This window comes from Cyprinodon tularosa, unplaced genomic scaffold (assembly GCF_016077235.1).
Source record: "Cyprinodon tularosa strain WSP-4 unplaced genomic scaffold, ASM1607723v1 ctg693, whole genome shotgun sequence".
In the NCBI taxonomy this organism is placed as follows: Eukaryota; Metazoa; Chordata; class Actinopteri; order Cyprinodontiformes; family Cyprinodontidae; genus Cyprinodon; species Cyprinodon tularosa.
The window spans coordinates 77,588-96,033 of NW_024039444.1; the positions used below are offsets into that span (position 1 = coordinate 77,588).

The window sequence follows — 18,446 nt, forward strand, 5'->3', positions numbered from 1 at the left end:
GCGGAGGCTTCTCCAAAGTTTGCGGTACATAGGTGGTAAGCGTCAGTCAATGGCTTCCTGATCCTTCTTCCCATGTGATCCTGTCTGCAAGGTCCAATCAGGAGAAGACTAATGCTACGCTCAGACCGCACACAGCAGGAGCAGCTGTGATCAGGAGGTAAAAAGTAGTTAGAATCTATGTTGAAGTGAGAAAGTCCTCCTGAAAACATGGTCTGTGCAGTCAGTTCATCCAGATTACCATCCTGCCTTCAAAGATTATTTCTCTGTGGGAGCCGCTCAGACCCCCACATACCGGCGCTGCGCTGTCACTGGGAATCCAGTTCAACAGCAGCCTCTGGCCCGGGCGCTTCATCGCGTTTTTCCGCTAGTGTTCACAGCGGCTGGAAGTAGATGTTAGCGTTTTTTACGTATGTAATCCAAACTAAGGCACCAGAATAATAATAATATTTTACCGGCAGGTACTTTAGAGGAGTGATCATAGCGCTCTGCATCAGCAGTGCTGTGTCTGACTCCCTGTCAGCTCCCAGATCAGCTGCTCTGATTGGTTGATGCGGCGCGTCCAGCAGCTAAAGTTAAATTTTTCCAACTCCAGCAGCTGCTGCTTGTGAAGCGCATGTTCAGCTGCTTTAGGTGCGATCGTAGCATCACAAGAGGTTTGACTACACCCAAGCTGTCAAAACACTTTTTCCCTCACACAAGGAGAAAATCAGTCTCAGGGTAGAGATGCTTTCGATATTGCCGCTGTCCTCAAGTGTGGCGGCTGGATAGCTAATCTTGTGTGCGGTGAGATTCTCAGCGTGGGAGGAGCCGGCGCTCCCGCAGAGCGATTTTCTCCTCTCGGTGCGGTTCCTTGTGCATGTGTGATTTTGTTGTGCGGTAGTAAACCATGCGCAGCAGTAGTCTAACATACGTGCCAGTATCTTTATTTTGCTTGCTTTGAAAGTCACCACCCCTCTGCTTGGTCTCTCTCCCCAGCCCAGCTTTATGTGCGCTTTGACATTTGGGAACAAGGGAACATCAGCCCCTTACAGCTGAGCAATAAACTGCAGGGGGCGCTGCGCCATGCGCTCTGTGACGCCATCATGGAGCTTAGGGTCCTTCCCAATCCTCTCTGTGTTGGTGTCCAGAGAGAAGAAACTAAAGGTAATCATTTCTATAGAAATCAGCCTCCAGATTTCATCAGACATGTTTGCAGTTGGAGACGCTGCCACTGATCCTTTAGCAGACGCTCACAGATCGGAGGTTTTATTCTTTTTGTCTGGTTTGTGCTTTTGGAGCCATTTGAGCAGATAATCTCTGTGTTCTAATTGGCTAAAATATGTCAACTTTCCGACCTGAGATCAGCTGTTCATTAACCACTCCTCCACAGTCCCACAGATGCCATGGATCCCCCCAGCCTGAGCTCTAGAACAGGTGAGGGTAGCCATCCATCCTCCTGTCCATCACCATCACAGATGTGAGCTCAGGTCCCTTCAGGGTGGGTGGATTGGCAGCACAAACCAGGCTACAGCAGCTGGGTTATGCTAACTGAGCCACGGCTAACCATGCTAACTGTGGACACACATAAATATGGATGCTCTGCAGTAACAGATTAGAGCTGTTAGCGTGGTCCACGATGTCTCAGGCAACATCATGGACCACGCTAACAGGTGTTCACATAGCGGTGGTTCCCCGCAGAACACATGGCCTTTCTCTATCTGAGGCCCTGGATCAACCTTGATCCAAAAGCTTTACACATGATAAAAAGAGAGCCTTCAGATCAGAAAACAAAGAGGAGCTGAAAGCTGTGCAGAAGAACCTGAAGAACAGGGAAAAAAAAACAATTTTATGGTTCAAGAAGGAATTGGTCCCATCGTCATAGTTATTAGTCCAGAAAACATCAGATGATGACAAACAGGAGACACCTTTACCATTTTATTGGTTTGATGATTTTTAGCGGCGCAGCTAACAAGGTTTACAGGTTAAAACCAGATTGGATCGAAGTCTCCATTGGCTCCAGTTTGAGGACAACCTTATGTTCTCTACATAGTGCAAACAGCTGGCAGGTGACCCCCACATGATAAAACACAAACAGGAAATATTACCCGTTTTCACTTTAAAACCACGGCGTGTTAGGGCCAGGCAAAAAAATATAAAGTCGTAATATTACGAGAATAAAGTCGTAACATTACGAGAAAAAAAGTTATAATGTTACAACAATACAGTTGTAACATTACAGGAATGAAGGTGTGTCGAGGATCATGTGAAGTTTTACTTTGGCTTCGGTTTCACAAATAAAAAAATCATCAAACTGGGCAGGATGTCAAAGTGGACTCTGGTTGCTGATTGGTGGAGCTGGTTGGTTGGTTCCGACCGCTAAAAGGGAGGAGGGGTGAAACCAGTCGGAACCAGAAGTTTTGCATCACATCATACAATATCATAAGATAGGGAGAGCTTCACTCCTCATCCGGTGCCAGTACGTGCAATTCTCCCCTTTCCACCAATCTCCTGACCTTGCTTCCTGCACACACTAGTAACAAGCATTAGAAAGACAGCAAGTGAAACATTTCAACACTTTGTGTAATACAAGTATACAGGAATTTGCAAATGTGTAAATATGAATGTATAAGTATAATATGATTAAAGTAGAATAACTTGTACAATTAATCCAACATTTCCCTCCTGTTTATTCACTTTAAGCTATTTATTTTATCATTCAGTAGTTACTTCTTTTCAGATTTTCAACTATGAAATCATGTTTTAGCTGTAAAGGGTACACTCAGAGGTACTTTAAACTGGTGGGTTTATGTCATTGGAATTAGGATAAAAGTCAGGAAAATGCAAAGAGATTTCATCCTCTGCGCTGTCTTCATCATCAGATGGGTATTTTTCAGTGGGCATGAGGGCATACATTTCTGCTTTCATGGGTTGTAATGCTGTGGTAATTAGTCTATTTAGCAGCGCTCTAACACATGGAATACAACAACATCCACATAAGGTCAAGATGGCGGCAAATACAGCTATAGACATTAAAATAGAAAGCACCAATTGCTTGTATTTACCAAAAATGTCTCCAGATCCATCCCACATTTTTGTGTCAACTCCAGAATGGTCTTTCATTTTGCTGTTAAGAGAGCGAAGGCCTTCAAGGGCCTTTGTGAGGCTGCCATCAGCAGCAGTGTTGTTGGGAATAAAGGTGCAACACTGATCTCCAAAAATAGAGCACACACCACCTTTTTCAGCTAACAACATGTCAACAGCAATACGGTTCTGGAAAGCCATCAGAGAGGTAGCTGACAATTGTTCATGGACGGCGGAGAAGCCTTGTTCTGTTTTATTTCCCAGCCTCTGGACGTTATAATGGATGTAGTTGATTCTGTCTACATTTTTATTTACACCACCAGCATAAGAAAGATTCAAATCCTGCAGAAACTTGATTGGCTAGTTTATACTCATCAGGAACACCTCTGGGTACACCAATGCTATCAATATAAGTAGGGTCATCTCCACTCCATGCATTTTCAGATGCCCTCCTCCTTCTAGTATGCTCTGTGTGAGGTAAAATGCTGTTTGCAGTTGTCAATAATTCATCCGTTGTGAGTGATGTAACAGAAACAGGTAAAATCAAGGTGACAGCAGCACATAATCCAGTGGTGTTACATGGAAGTTTGTCAAACAATTTTTTATCTCCACACCACCACCAGATGTCGCTGCGGAATTGAGGTTTAAAAAAGGTGGATACCAGTAAAATACTTGCACATTGTGTTTCATTTAGTGTGCCTAGTTTCGGGCCCGCTCCGGTCCTGTTTACACAGGTGAAATTTGCCACAGCTACTTTTTTCAAAAAGATCGGTTTCTTTTTCTCAGTTGTGGTCAGGGGATAGATCTTATCCCAATAGGTGCAATTATCAGTTGGGACTGTATAATTCATTATATTTAGAAGACATTGAGGAGTTATGGTGGCAGGAACCACACATAACACCGGTCTGGCTCCCATACACACAAGACAATCATTAGACACTGTTTTAGCTGCTTGTTCTGCCATTAAAAGCCAGTTGTTTGTTTGCCCAGAGATTCCAGTGATGACTTGAAACAATTCATCTGTTTTAAGCGGACCATTAATATTTTGAATTTTTATCTGTTCACCTTGGGCAGAAGTAAGAATCCCTTGTATCTCATCTCCTTCTTGTGTAATATTTACGGGGCACAAATACAAAGGCCAACATGGATCGGTTCCACTAGACCGTGCACATAGAAATGAGGAAGAACAGCCTTCCTTCTCAAGGGGTTCTGCTGTGGAGTTTATTGTCAGAGTGAAAACTTTGGAGGCATGGTTAACAGTGAACCCTGATATTCTACTCATCCATTTCTTAGCTAAAGGTGTCCATCCATACGATCCCTTTTTCCACTGTCCAGTGGTTCTAAATACGTCTCCCCAACCATTATGAGTTCTTTGAACTACGCGAGGAAATAGGTAGAAATCATAACCGTGCCAATTTCCCGGGTCATGTTTAAATCTTTGCGAGAATGTTTGAAAAGGAATAGTCACCAAACTGATTACTGTAGTAGAGTTATAGCAGAGATAGACGTCCCTTTTACAAATAACTGGATCATGAGGGCAACAAGAATCCTTGCCCTGAGTGAGAGCTAAAGACAAAACTAATATGAATAATCGCAACATCATCTAGGTTCAAACTTCAAAAAGTGTTCTATGGATAATCTTTTTACACAATGGTCTACTTCCTATGACCTCTCGGCAGAGTTGTTGAACCTTCACCAGTTTGAGATGGTTGTATGCTAAAAAATACAACCCCCTTTGTACGACGGACTTCCTCTGAAGGTCGGTGAAGGAGACCAAATGTGTATTCTATAACAAGTACCACAGTAGAATTACTAGAGTGCTAAGCAGTATGGTAAGGTTCCAGAGAATAATTAAGAAGGTGATTTTACTTATTACTCATCTGATCTAACTATCACTTTCTTGCAATCCATTTAGAAAACAAATCTATTATAACCAAACAGAATTGAAAGGATAAATAGGTTTAGGGAAAGCACCTTTTTTAGGTCTTAAATTTCCTTGAAGATTATGTTTAGCACATATTAGACATGCTTTACAAAAGTTTTTTTTTTTGCATAGAATATAAATCCATATGCTGTATAATGATGCTCAATGCTCAATCAATCCTACAATCCCCCCGTTTGAGACATGAGTAAAATCATGACTCAATATAGCAGCATTTTTTTATTTATTTTTTTTTTATTTGGAAGGATTGGTTTATTTTCTGGTCACATATAGGTGCCATCATGGATTTTAAGATAGTTTGGCTGATTAACATGTTTGTTTCGTTGAATGGCATCCCCACTTCACATGTTTTTAATAAGAAATGTTATGTTTAATACGGTACAATGTTACGATGAAATTAGGACAGCAACTAACAATTATTTTGTAAATCGATCAGTCTATCGTTAATTCTTTCGATTAATTGGTTAGCCAAAAGTTCTGTAAAGAAGATTACTAATGACATTAAACCAGGTGAAACCAAAACATCTCCTCCTGAAGAGCTCCGGACGGAAAGTATTGACAGACAAAAACATTTTATAATCGTATTTGCAAAATGTTTATAAATTTATCTCACAGTTTTGGTATGATTACTGATCCAAGTGGGTTACTCTGTCGGGGAAAGCCAGATTTTACATGTATATTATGTTTTAGAGTCTCTATACTCCATTTAATGATGAATCACTAAATTTGTTTACGAATATGCAAATAATCAATTAATATGATTCATGTTTTCAGCCACAGATAAAATACATGAGATGGGCAACACAGAGTAACTACAGCCCAGATGTTCAACTTCATAGTGAAGTTATTATTTTAATGAATGTATTATTTTGCTTGATACAGAGAGAGCATAGTAGGTAAAAATATAAGAGTGGGGTTTAACTCTGCACGATTCTATATATTTAGAAGAAAGTACTGTATTTACCGTCTGTCTCAGTTGTTCAATTAAAATCATTTACAAAGTGGAAAACAGTCCTAATTCCACATTCATCAGAGCCGGTGATACTTCAACATTGATAAACAGCATCTAGTAAGTGTAGTGTTTAAAAATGTTTATTATGTAGCAAAATGCTCCTTTTCTCTTTAAACAACGAATTCCTCTCATCAGTACTAATGCTCATGTCAAGCATAAAAAAAAAAAAAAAAAAGGCATGCATAATGCATAGTACCAATGACACCAGACCAATAGTGTCCCTTCCAAAGTTCAAATCAAACCTACGCCCTCGGGTGCCATCCTTCATTGCAGCGCCCCTTTTTTTTTTTTTTTTTTTTTTTTTTTTTTTTTATTATTTATCCAATTAAGTTTTTTATAGTCTTTATCAGGACCTGGAGAGTCTTTGTACCACATGGTAATATGTAGGTCATTCGGGTCCATGGACTGCTGTACAATTCGAACAGACTGTCTTCCCTCCTGAAGCAGCGCTTCTCCGATGTTTAAAGGAGGTTTGTTGGGAAAGTCCAGAGTGTAATGGTAATGTGGGATGCCCAGCCTCTATCTAAGCAAAGCATGGCTAGAGCATCCCTGCCTAAGAGGTTAACTGGACATTCAGGTAAAGTCAGTACAGACAGCCGGCAGGAGAGTCCTTCAGGGTTTCTCAACCACACAAGCTGGATCTCCTGCACAGCCTTTAAATGACCTTGAGCTGATCGGACTATGACAGTCTCAGGTCCTTGGTCAGCACCTGGAATTTGTTGTTTAACAGTTGTTCTGCATGCACCACTGTCACACAGGAAAACTGTTGGGGTGCTATTCACATGTATAGTTAATACAACTAATCCTTATTTGTGCATATTAATTATGTTTTTAATAAAAATGCTTTTGCTAAAATGCCATCAGAAGGCTGATAAATATAGAGGAAAAAGGGACAAGAAGAGAGGGACTAAACCTAGAACAAATAATTAATGTCTATTCTATTAACATTTCTCTATCTGTAGAATGGGACTGTTTTATAGGTTTTCTTGTCAGGGGGCCCCCTGCCCATCCATGCCCAGGGCCCCAAATTTCCTAAATCCGCCCCTGCCTATAGACCATCATGACAGGAAAAAATGGATTTTCAGCTGGCCCCTGACCCGCCAAAGGATTTGGCAGCTCAATTAAAGGAAACACTGGGCATAGGAGAATAAGCCGGTGGACTCTCAACTTTAGGAGCTGGCAAGACTGGGGCTGAAGCAGAAGCAGCAGCAGCACCAAGTTCATTTGGGTCTTGCTGTAAAGCTGCTTGTGCTTGCTGTAATAATGCTGAATATGGACCTACAGGTAAATCATCTTTACGATGGGTATGTGCAAGGGTATGGGTTCTTTTATTGTGGTTCTGCAGGCTCCTGTATCACACAAAATTTAACAGGAGTGCCCTGGACCATCAGAACTTTTTCTGGTCTATATTTTTCTTTTAAAAAACAAATCTTCTAGGTTTAAGACATCCATATTTTCACCCTCTATCTCTCTAATAGAAAATGGTTGCTCATCTAGTCATGCTGAGCTTCCTGCATTTTGTGGGTTGCTTCGACAATCTCTAGCCATGTGGCCTCCTTTCCCACATGACCAACACGCTCTGGAATTATCAGTTGAGCGTGATCCAAAACCTCTTCCCCTTCCACGGCCTCGGCCTCTGCCTCGGCCCCTACCTCTGGACTGCTGATAAAACACAGTGGATTCTTTATTGTGATTCTTTTTACTTTTTATGACTTTCTCTGCATGCAGGGTGTGATTTATATACTTTTGGAGTGTTGCACCACTCATCTCTATGTGGTGACGATTTACCCATTCTTGAATTACACATTCTTCCACATCCTTCTTTGGAGAGGGAATTCCTTCTACTGCTTTTCTTTGTCTCTCCTCTCTCTCTCTCTTAACTCTACGCTTTCCCTCTTCTCTCTGACCTGCTAATTTCATCCAGACCATGGTTTGCATGTAACCTTCTTTTGCCATCAAAGTGTCTTTATTTTTGCTTTTTGTTTTTATTTTTTGTTGCAATTCTTTAATGTTTGTGGTGCTCAATTTGCCATTAAAACCGTAGTTTTTTATCCAGTAACACAACGGCTCTACCGCTGATGGGTCATCATTTTCGACTGCTTTCCAATCTTTGCACTAGAGTTTCTCTAATAACTTCTGTTTTTCTTTACTTTGCCCTTTTCCCATTTTGAACTAAATTTGGGCCCAGTGGGTTTTTAACACCTGTCGTGTTCTAAACACTGGGGCTTCAGACAAGATGGTGATCAACTACTTTTTGTGGTAAAACTCACTTCAACCTTTACAGGTGGAGTTTTCTTGTCTACAAACATCCACAAAAGCTCACCATTTAACCCTTGTCTTTTTAGTATGAAATACAGATATCTAGTGATATCTATATTTCCTTTCACACACACACTCACACACACACACTGCGCTGTTAACTTTTACTTTATTTTAAACACAGAGGACGCCGCCATCCTACGCAGAATTTAACTAGTTTACAACTCGGGGAGCCTGCCCTCCCACGGACTTTAACTGTTTTAAAATTTCTATTTTACCTGATAGAGTCTAGAATTGTCAGGGTTTTAGTACAAAAGGGAATCTCGTTATCCCACACTGAGAGGACTTCGCTGTCCTTCACTTCTATCTTTTTTTTTTTTTTTATATTATTATATTTTTATAAATTTTTTATATTTTTATATATTTTTCTTCCAATAATTCACTCACTCTTTATTAAAAGAAAAACTACTCACAATTCTCTGCGTCCTCGAAATGCTTCAACCGTCGGACCCCAGCTTGTAAGGGAGAGACCAGTCCCGTAAAGGGTCTGTTTGCTGCGGCCGCAGGCTTATCTGGATCTCACTCACCTGCTGGGGGTCGTCGGGTATCTTGCAATCCGGCTCGAAGGACCAATTAATGTTAGGTTTAAACACCAAACATTTTATTCAGTAACCTATACAAAGAAAGACACAGAGAATTTAGTATAATTTACTTGCAAGGAGAGGGGGTCAGAAACTGCATTCAGTTACAACCTCCAACCCACTCTGAAACAGTTTCCGCTTTCTCCAAGCTTTTATTAAGGAACTCCCTGGCTACAATGTTGGTTCCGACCGCTAAAAGGGAGGAGGGGGTGAAACCAGTCGGAACCAGAAGTTCTGCATCACATCATACAATATCATAAGATAAGGAGAGCTTCACTCCTCATCCGGTGCCAGTACGTGCAATTCTCCCGTTTCCACCAATCTCCTTGACCTTGCTTCCTGCACACACTAGTAACAAGCATTAGAAAGACAGCAAGTGAAACATTTCAACACTTTGTGTAATACAAGTATACAGGAATATGCAAATGTGTAAATATGAATGTATAAGTATAATATGATTAAAGTAGAATAACTTGTACAATTAATCCAACAATGACTTTATTCTTGTAATTTTACAACTTTATTCTTGAAATAAAAAATCTCTAGCCTGGCCCTAATATTTCATCGTAGAAATAAAAATGGTGCCATTTCAGAAAGTTAATTGCGCTCCCCACATGTAGCCTCTCTGCCTCTTTCAGAGATGAAATCAGGGAGCGATCAGGTAGCAGCAGCTGTTGGCGGTCCAGCTGATGCGGCGACACACAGAGTGGCATCATGGGAAATATTGGAACCGTTGCAGAGGGAGAGCTGCTGGGTGGGAGGAGGGAGGGTCCTAGTGGTCTGGACCCCGCTCAGACTGACCCACCTGGAGGAGCCACAGGTTCTGGTTCCTGTTCTCCCACCTTCAGAGCTTCTCTGCTGGATCTGGTTCAGCTTTGGTCCAAATGTATTCATACCCTCCAGAAGCTGACCTGCTTTTTGTGTTTTTCTGGGTAAAGTTATTGAACAGCTGGTAGCCGGTAAAGTTAAAGGTGACAGACAGAAATGTTTCATTGACATACTTTTCTACTCGCTGACTTTTTAGTATCACGTTGATTTAACAATAAAACCTGTCTAAAATGATAAGCTGAGATCTGCTGCTCCCATCTCCTCCTGAGGAGACCCTTCTGTTGCCGTGGGGACGTCCCCCCTGGTCCCTGATGCTGCGTCCCACAGGTCCAGATAAAGCCTGTTAGAACCGGAATGATCCGCTGGTTAATGGGGTGTCGTGTTTCCAGGAGCCTCTCTGGCGGAGGTGAAAGAAAGCAGGGACAGCCCCAGGCAGCGCAGCGGCTCACGGGCCTTCAAGGTCGGCCCTTCTCCCATCAACCTGACCCAGCCTGCCGGGAGCAACCCGCTGGCCGGTACCGGCACCTCAGAGTCCACCACGCCCACCAGTAAAAGCACCCGCCGCAGCTTCTGGGACATACTGGTGAGTTCTGTTAGGTTCCGTCAGCAGAAACCTCCTCTGTTGATAGATAATCGGTTCTGGAAGCGACCAGTCCGGCCTGCCTGTGAGCAGAACTATCTGCGTCTCCCTTCAGAGCAAACCCGACTCGGCAGAACTTGGCATCCCCAAGACCACGGATGACATCATCCAAGAGAAAGGGGAGGAGGAGGGGCGGGCGGCGCGGCGCAGACACAAGACGGAGAACGTGAAGCAGCAGTGGAGTCAGGAGAGGGCGGCGGAGCTGGAGCAGGCTCAGAGGTGAGTAGTCCTGGTGGAACCGGGCCGCCGCAGAACCTCAGAGTCCTCTGAGCCTCAGCTGCCGCTGTGTTCTGGTTCCTCAGGAGGCAGCTGCAGGAGGGCGACACCGGCACCCTACACCACGTCTACCAGGACTGCTGCCAGGCATGGATCAGCTTCATGGCCAAACTTGGTGAGTTTCTGTGGATCTGCAGAACCGCTACTTTACCCTCCTTCCTTCACTTAGCCCTCCTCTTCCTCTTCCTCCTCTCCATCACTGGCTCCAAGGCTGCCCCTCCATCCAGCAGTGCACGGCCGGCATTGCCTCCAACTTCCTGCTGCCCTCCATCCTGACTGAGATCTCCAACCTGGTCAGCTCTCTGGCCGCTGACACCACTGTGAAATCCTTTGAGAGGACCAGGTGAGCAGAGGCTCCAGTAGAATTCCCAGGTTTTGAGGGTTCTGGTGGAGTCCAAATGGTTTCTGACTCTTTGTACCAGCAGCCGGGGCCTGGGTGGGTGCTGGTGGTCACAGAGAGGGTGGGAATGAGGGGCTTTAGGGAGGTTCTGGTGAGAAGCTCTGTGATTGGACGGCTGCTAGTGGAAGGTTTTAACCGTCCGTCTCTGACCTCGTCTCTCTGGTGTCTTTTGAAGCTCTCCCTCTGGAGATGTGTTCGTCCCCGTCCTCCTGGTCCAGCAGCTCAGCCACCCTCCAGACGCCAAACGAAGCTTCATTCTCATTGGACGAAACTTCCACCAGTGGCACTGCTGCACAGAGCCAGGTGAGCTCTGCAGCCGGCTCTCCTTGGGGGGCCGTCCACTGCAGGGCCCCTCTGGGGGGAGGGGTTAACTGAAAAAAAAGGAAACTGAGCAGAAAATGTTTTATTTCCAGTTTCAAACTGGTGTCTCTCAGTTTGGGGGCGGGGCTTCCATGACGACAGTTCAGGCGCAAGTATTCCCTGGTTTTGCATTCAGGTTGCGAGGAAATTAGGGATGTCTGAAAAGCATCAGTCACATTCTATGTTTTAGGTTGTAAAGCTGCTGCACCTAAGCTGTCAGTCATCATTCCTGCTCATCTAAGCCCCGCCCACACATTGCGAGGCAACAGTTGGAACCCTGCAGTGAAAACTGGAACCTGAAAAGTAGTTTGAATGATAGCTTAGATGTTCGGTGTCCACCCAGATGTTTTGAGCAAAGGATCTGTCTCCAGTGTAGCTTCCTACCTCATGAATGCAGATGTTTGTGCTGCTTGGATGCGCAGGGAGCCTCTCTGATGCTGTTTGTGTTTCTCTGTCCATGCCAGCTGTCTAACTCCCTGCTGTTATTTTGCAAACATGAGCTTCCATCCGTTTGTGTCCAGCTGTGTTTCACTGTCCATCTTGCCTTGCTGTTTGTCCCTCCTCTGTTTGGCTGCAGACGACAGTTCAGATGAGGAAAGCTGCGCAGGGCTAAATAGGTTCACACGTAAGTTTGGCTCCTAGCTACCAATTCTTTTTTCTTAGATTAATGCTGCTAATTTCAGCCCAAACCAAACTGTAGTTCCAGTGCAGGCAGGAAATGTCAGAGGCCAGTGGTGGTTCCGGTACCGGCACCAACGGCAGGGTCCTGGATCTGGTTCCTGCTCTTATCCAGCGCCTCCCAGGAAGCATCCTTCCTACAGGAAGCAGGAAGTGGTTGGTTCAGAGCAGGAACCAGCCTCTGGTCACTGACCACTGGATCCGTCTGCGTTGTTCCTCACTGTGCTTCCTGTCTCTGCCACCCAGCTCTGAAAGGCTTCCAGCGCTTCGAGGCCCCGGAGCAGAGCGACTCCCTCAGTCCTAGCCAGGCCGAGGCAGGACAGGCCCCCAGGCAGAGGTTCCTGTTCATCAGCATCCAGGACAAAAGGGTACGGTGAGGAGGACCACTGGCAGAGGGACATCTGCGTCTCCCAGATGTTCACCATGCAGATGTGTCTCTCCGTCAGGTGACTCTGTTCAGCTATAACTGGTCCGTGGATCTAGGCGCCGCCCTGAACCGCGACTTGGTGCGTCTGGTGAAGTGGCAGAACGCCAGGGCTCACGTTGTCCACTGCCTGTTCAACCAGAAGATGGGCCTCTTCCATCACTTCTGCTTCTCCGACGCACCGCTGCATGAACTGGACTCCAAGCTGGTAGGTGGACGAACCAGTGGCCTTACTGGGACGAGGGTCATCATCCTGTTCTGGTTCCAGTAGAAGGTGTTTAATACCAGGACGCCATGTTGGATCAGAAACATAAACAGAAATCACTTCCATGTTTTTCTTGCTCTAAACATAGAAATGTAGGAAGTAGATTGTGTTGCCGCCCGGATGCTAGTTCCTGTTAGCGTCCCTCTCCTCATTCTGTCCCGGCCAGCCTGTTGCTGAGCATCAGGAGGTGATGCTGGAACTTTGTTCTGGTTCTGCTGTTAGAAGCTGATAAACAGCCTGGTTCTGGTCATCCCTCAGCTGCTGAACTGTGTTGTTTCTGACAGCATCTTAGATTTAGTCTCAGTTTCATCTTCAAGACAAAAGTGTTTTTAGTCGCATTTTAGTCATTACGATATGTAATAGTTTTACTTGGTTTTAATCGACTGAAAATCTAAAAGGTTTTAGTGTAGTTCAGGGGTCGGCAATCCGCGGCTCCGGAGCCGCATGCGGCTCTTTAGCATTCCCCTTGCGGCTCCATGGAGCTTTTTCAAAAATTTCTGAAAATCGAGTTGTTTTTCTTTGTTTGTTTTAATATGGTGTGCAGGAGGTCAAACAAAAAATAATTATGTTTTCCAATGCTGTAAACATTTGTATAATAAATATATTTAAACAATTTGCGTCATAGCCATAGAGATCAGTGGTCATAACTTGCTGGAGTGTCTCCATGGATCCCAAAGGGGGAAAAAAGGAAGATAGCTGATGAGAAAAGAGGATTCAAAGGATGGAGCAAATCATTTTCTTTCATTATCAATGCGGAAAGATTGCCTGCATTTTTGCTTGGTAATGAGAGGTTGGCAAAAAATAAAAATAAAAATGTGGAAAGGGATTTCCAGGGAAGGCTGCTGAATATGCAGCCCACCACCAAGCTGGGAGGGAGAGAAAAAGGGCAGAACTTCTGGATGAATTAGAGGAGAGCAAAGATAGATCTAAGAAGTGGATTGCATCTCCAAACTCCACTGCTGCTGCTAGTTTGGTTGCAAACATAGAAAACCGTTCATAGATCCAACAGGTAGAGCTCTGATGCAGGGATGGGAACTTTCTTTAATTTTTTCCCCCAAATCCTCAAAATAAAGATAAGGCCAAGGAGCGCTGGTGACGGAGGATGAGGGATTTCAGGGTTAGAGAGCTCTGCTCTGATGTCACTTCCTGCTTGGTTCCTCATGACTCCGTCAGCTCCTCCCAACAGAAACACGTCCACCAGAAAGATTCCTTTATCCTGTTTCTATCATTTCATCAGCAGCAGCAGTGCGCGATGAGAGCGTTCCCTGCTCCTCCATCGCCTCCTGCTAAAAAAGATGCTAAAATAGCTGGGTATAGAATGCTGCCGTGCAGTTCATCATTGCTGAAGTATAATGGTCAAAAGCTGTGAAAATAGCAGATCTAGTTCAACACATCATATTGGTTAATATAGCAAACAGACAAGCTGACAAAATGTCCAATAAAGGAAAGCAAACACTTCCTGGTCTACTATGAATTATACTCCCACCAACCTCCAACATGGACCAGAACCTCCAACATAAACCAGAACCTCCAACATGGACCAGAGCCTCCAACATGGACCAGAGCCTCCAACATGGACCAGAGCCTCCAACATGGACCAGAGCCTCCAACATGGACCAGAGCCTCCAACATGGACCAGAGCCTCCAACATGGACCAGAGCCTCCAACATAAACCAGAACCTCCAACATGGACCAGAGCCTCCAACATGGCCCAGAGCCTCCAACATAAACCAGAACCTCCAACATGGACCAGAGCCTCCAACATGGACCAGAGCCTCCAACATAAACCAGAGCCTCCAACATGGACCAGAGCCTCCAACATGGCCCAGAGCCTCCAACATGGCCCAGAGCCTCCAACATGGACCAGAGCCTCCAACATGGACCAGAGCCTCCAACATGGACCAGAGCCTCCAACATAAACCAGAGCCTCCAACATAAACCAGAACCTCCAACATAAACCAGAACCTCCAACATGGACCAGAGCCTCCAACATGGACCAGAGCCTCCAACATGGACCAGAGCCTCCAACATGGACCAGAGCCTCCAACATGGACCAGAGCCTCCAACATGGACCAGAGCCTCCAACATGGACCAGAGCCTCCAACATAAACCAGAACCTCCAACATGGACCAGAGCCTCCAACATGGCCCAGAGCCTCCAACATAAACCAGAACCTCCAACATGGACCAGAGCCTCCAACATGGACCAGAGCCTCCAACATAAACCAGAGCCTCCAACATGGACCAGAGCCTCCAACATGGCCCAGAGCCTCCAACATGGCCCAGAGCCTCCAACATGGACCAGAGCCTCCAACATGGACCAGAGCCTCCAACATGGACCAGAGCCTCCAACATGGACCAGAGCCTCCAACATAAACCAGAACCTCCAACATAAACCAGAACCTCCAACATGGCCCAGAGCCTCCAACATGGACCAGAGCCTCCAACATAAACCAGAACATCCAACATAAACCAGAACCTCCAACATGGCCCAGAGCCTCCAACATAAACCAGAACCTCCAACATAAACCAGAACCTCCAACATGGCCCAGAGCCTCCAACATGGACCATAGCCTCCAACATGGACCAGAGCCTCCAACATGGACCAGAGCCTCCAACATAAACCAGAACCTCCAACATAAACCAGAACCTCCAACATGGACCAGAGCCTCCAACATGGACCAGAGCCTCCAACATGGACCAGAGCCTCCAACATGGACCAGAGCCTCCAACATGGACCAGAGCCTCCAACATAAACCAGAACCTCCAACATAAACCAGAACCTCCAACATGGACCAGAGCCTCCAACATGGACCAGAGCCTCCAACATGGACCAGAGCCTCCAACATGGACCAGAGCCTCCAAAGTTGACCAGAGCCTCCAACATAAACCAGAACCTCCAAAGTTGACCAGAGCCTCCAACATAAACCAGAACCTCCAACATGGACCAGAGCCTCCAACATGGACCAGAGCCTCCAACATGGACCAGAGCCTCCAACATAAACCAGAACCTCCAAAGTTGACCAGAGCCTCCAACATAAACCAGAACCTCCAAAGTGGACCAGAGCCTCCAACATGGACCAGAGCCTCCAACATGGACCAGAGCCTCCAAAGTGGACCAGAGCCTCCAACATGGACCAGAGCCTCCAACATGGACCAGAGCCTCCAACATGGACCAGAGCCTCCAACATAAACCAGAACCTCCAAAGTTGACCAGAGCCTCCAACATAAACCAGAACCTCCAAAGTGGACCAGAGCCTCCAACATGGACCAGAGCCTCCAACATGGACCAGAACCTCCAAAGTGAACCAGAGCCTCCAACATGGACCAGAGCCTCCAACATGGACCAGAACCTCCAAAGTGAACCAGAGCCTCCAACATGGACCAGAGCCTCCAACATAGACCAGAACCTCCAAAGTGGACCAGAGCCTCCAACATGGACCAGAGCCTCCAACATAAACCAGAACCTCCAACATGGACCAGAGCCTCCAACATGGACCAGAACCTCCAAAGTGGACCAGAGCCTCCAACATGGACCAGAGCCTCCAACATAAACCAGAACCTCCAACATGGACCAGAGCCTCCAACATAAACCAGAACCTCCAAAGTTGACCAGAGCCTCCAACATGGACCAGAACCTCCAAAGTGGACCAGAGCCTCCAACATGGACCAGAGCCTCCAACATGGACCAGAGCCTCCAACATAAACCAGAACCTCCAACATGGACCAGAGCCTCCAACATGGACCAGAACCTCCAAAGTGGACCAGAGCCTCCAACATGGACCAGAGCCTCCAACATAAACCAGAACCACCAACATGGACCAGAGCCTCCAATGTGAACCAGAACCTCCAACATGGACCAGAGCCTCCAACATGGACCAGAACCTCCAACATGGACCAGAACCTCCAAAGTGGACCAGAGCCTCCAACATGGACCAGAGCCTCCAACATAAACCAGAACCTCCAACATGGACCAGAGCCTCCAATGTGAACCAGAACCTCCAACATGGACCAGAGCCTCCAACATGGACCAGAACCTCCAACATGGACCAGAGCTTCCAACATACTAGAGACACTCCAACAGAACTTCTACAGAACCCGTCTGCTTTGAAAACAGCAGCCCCCTTTCTAAAGGTCGGCACGTTGGTTCTGATCTCTGCTGTGATGCGTTTACTGTCTGCAACAAACAGTGGGAAATTGAACTGACTGGAACAGAAGGACAGAACCGGCCCAGAGACTCCAGAAGATGGAGGTACTGAACAGAACAGCTCCCAGAAAAAAATCCAGTTGGGGTTCTGTCGCTTGGCAGCGCTTCATGGCTAATGAGGACAATTGGAGCAGCAGCAGATTAGCCTGGACAGGGCTTCATCTGTTGGGGGCGGGGCCTGTCCTTCAGCCTGGGGCCGCCCTGTTCTGTCACATCCACTCAGCTGCTCCTTCTGAACAGATTTCCCTCCAAACAGCCTCAGAACAGAATCACATCAAACACCTCAGAGATGCTAGATCAGCCTCAGCCGGATGGAAACCCTAAACATTTGTTTTCTGTCTGTAAATCAGAGACCACTAAAGGGGGCGGGGCTCAGTATGACTCAACAGATTAAACAGTTGAACGTCCATTAAAATAGAAAGCATGGAGATATGCAGCTGAATCAGAACCGTAGAAAACTACAACATAGAAAGCACCACCATACAGAATTTAAACACTTAAGGCAGTCGGTCTTTTATTGGAGGAAAATAATTAGATGAACAGATTAGAGATGTAGATCAGCGGATCTATTAAGTTTTTAGTCTATTGAAATGTAAACAGTTCAACCTTCCAGTTCCTCCAATTAAACAGCAGCCTGGATGTTTGAAACCACTCTAGAAGATGAAAAAGCTAAATTATGAGAAATGAGTTTTCTTAGATGTGTGATGGTAACTGTAATAAAGAGGCTACAGTTAAACAAGTTTCCTAAGATTCTGTTTTTTATTCAATCTTTAATTCCCATAAAATGACAAAATTTTTATCCTAATTACTTATTCTTTTCAAATGATGCAGCTTAAAGCAACAGGATTTTTTAAAGTTTCAGGAACTGATGATAATCGTTCCTCTGCATGGAACGTTTAGAAAGCCTCCATAGAACCTTCAGGTCCTGTGATTGGCAGGCATCCGCTTCTGGCATCGCCTCCTATCACCTCCAGAGGGCGCTGCCAGGAGGGATTGTGCTGATGGAGCTGGCCTTTTATCAACATCCAGCGAGGAAGTTCACCCAGAAACATGACAAACACTCGCTGAGCTCAACACTAGACGTCTACCACCCCCCAATAAAGCACGGGAGAAACTGAGAGGACCAGTAACAGGACCAGTAACAGAACCAGGACCAGTAACAGGACCAGTAACAGGACCAGTAACAGGACCAGGACTAGCAGCAGTAACAGAGCCAGGACCAGTAACAGGACCAAAACCAAGACCAGGAATAGTAACAGGATCAGAACCAGGACCAGTAACGGGACCAAAACCAAGACCAGTAACATGATCAGAACCAGGACCAGTAACAGGACCAGGACTAGCAGCAGTAACAGAGCCAGGACCAGTAACAGGACCAGGACTAGCAGCAGTAACAGAGCCAGGACCAGTAACAGGACCAGGACTAGCAGCAGTAACAGAGCCAGGACCAGTAAC

The 18,446-nt window shown here is 45.6% G+C and overlaps 1 protein-coding gene across 1 annotated transcript in view; it reads left to right on the forward strand.

Moving 5' to 3' along the window:
- The window catches only part of szt2 (SZT2 subunit of KICSTOR complex), a 125,455-nt gene that overhangs the window by 71,569 nt on the left and 35,440 nt on the right, over positions 1-18,446 (forward strand). Inside the window, exons 51-59 of the mRNA XM_038268121.1 lie at positions 976-1,143; positions 10,132-10,325; positions 10,438-10,601; positions 10,685-10,773; positions 10,869-11,001; positions 11,234-11,361; positions 11,996-12,043; positions 12,343-12,464; positions 12,543-12,728. Of these exons, the coding sequence (XP_038124049.1) occupies positions 976-1,143; positions 10,132-10,325; positions 10,438-10,601; positions 10,685-10,773; positions 10,869-11,001; positions 11,234-11,361; positions 11,996-12,043; positions 12,343-12,464; positions 12,543-12,728 (1,232 nt within the window). The remainder of the gene's footprint in view (positions 1-975; positions 1,144-10,131; positions 10,326-10,437; positions 10,602-10,684; positions 10,774-10,868; positions 11,002-11,233; positions 11,362-11,995; positions 12,044-12,342; positions 12,465-12,542; positions 12,729-18,446) is intronic.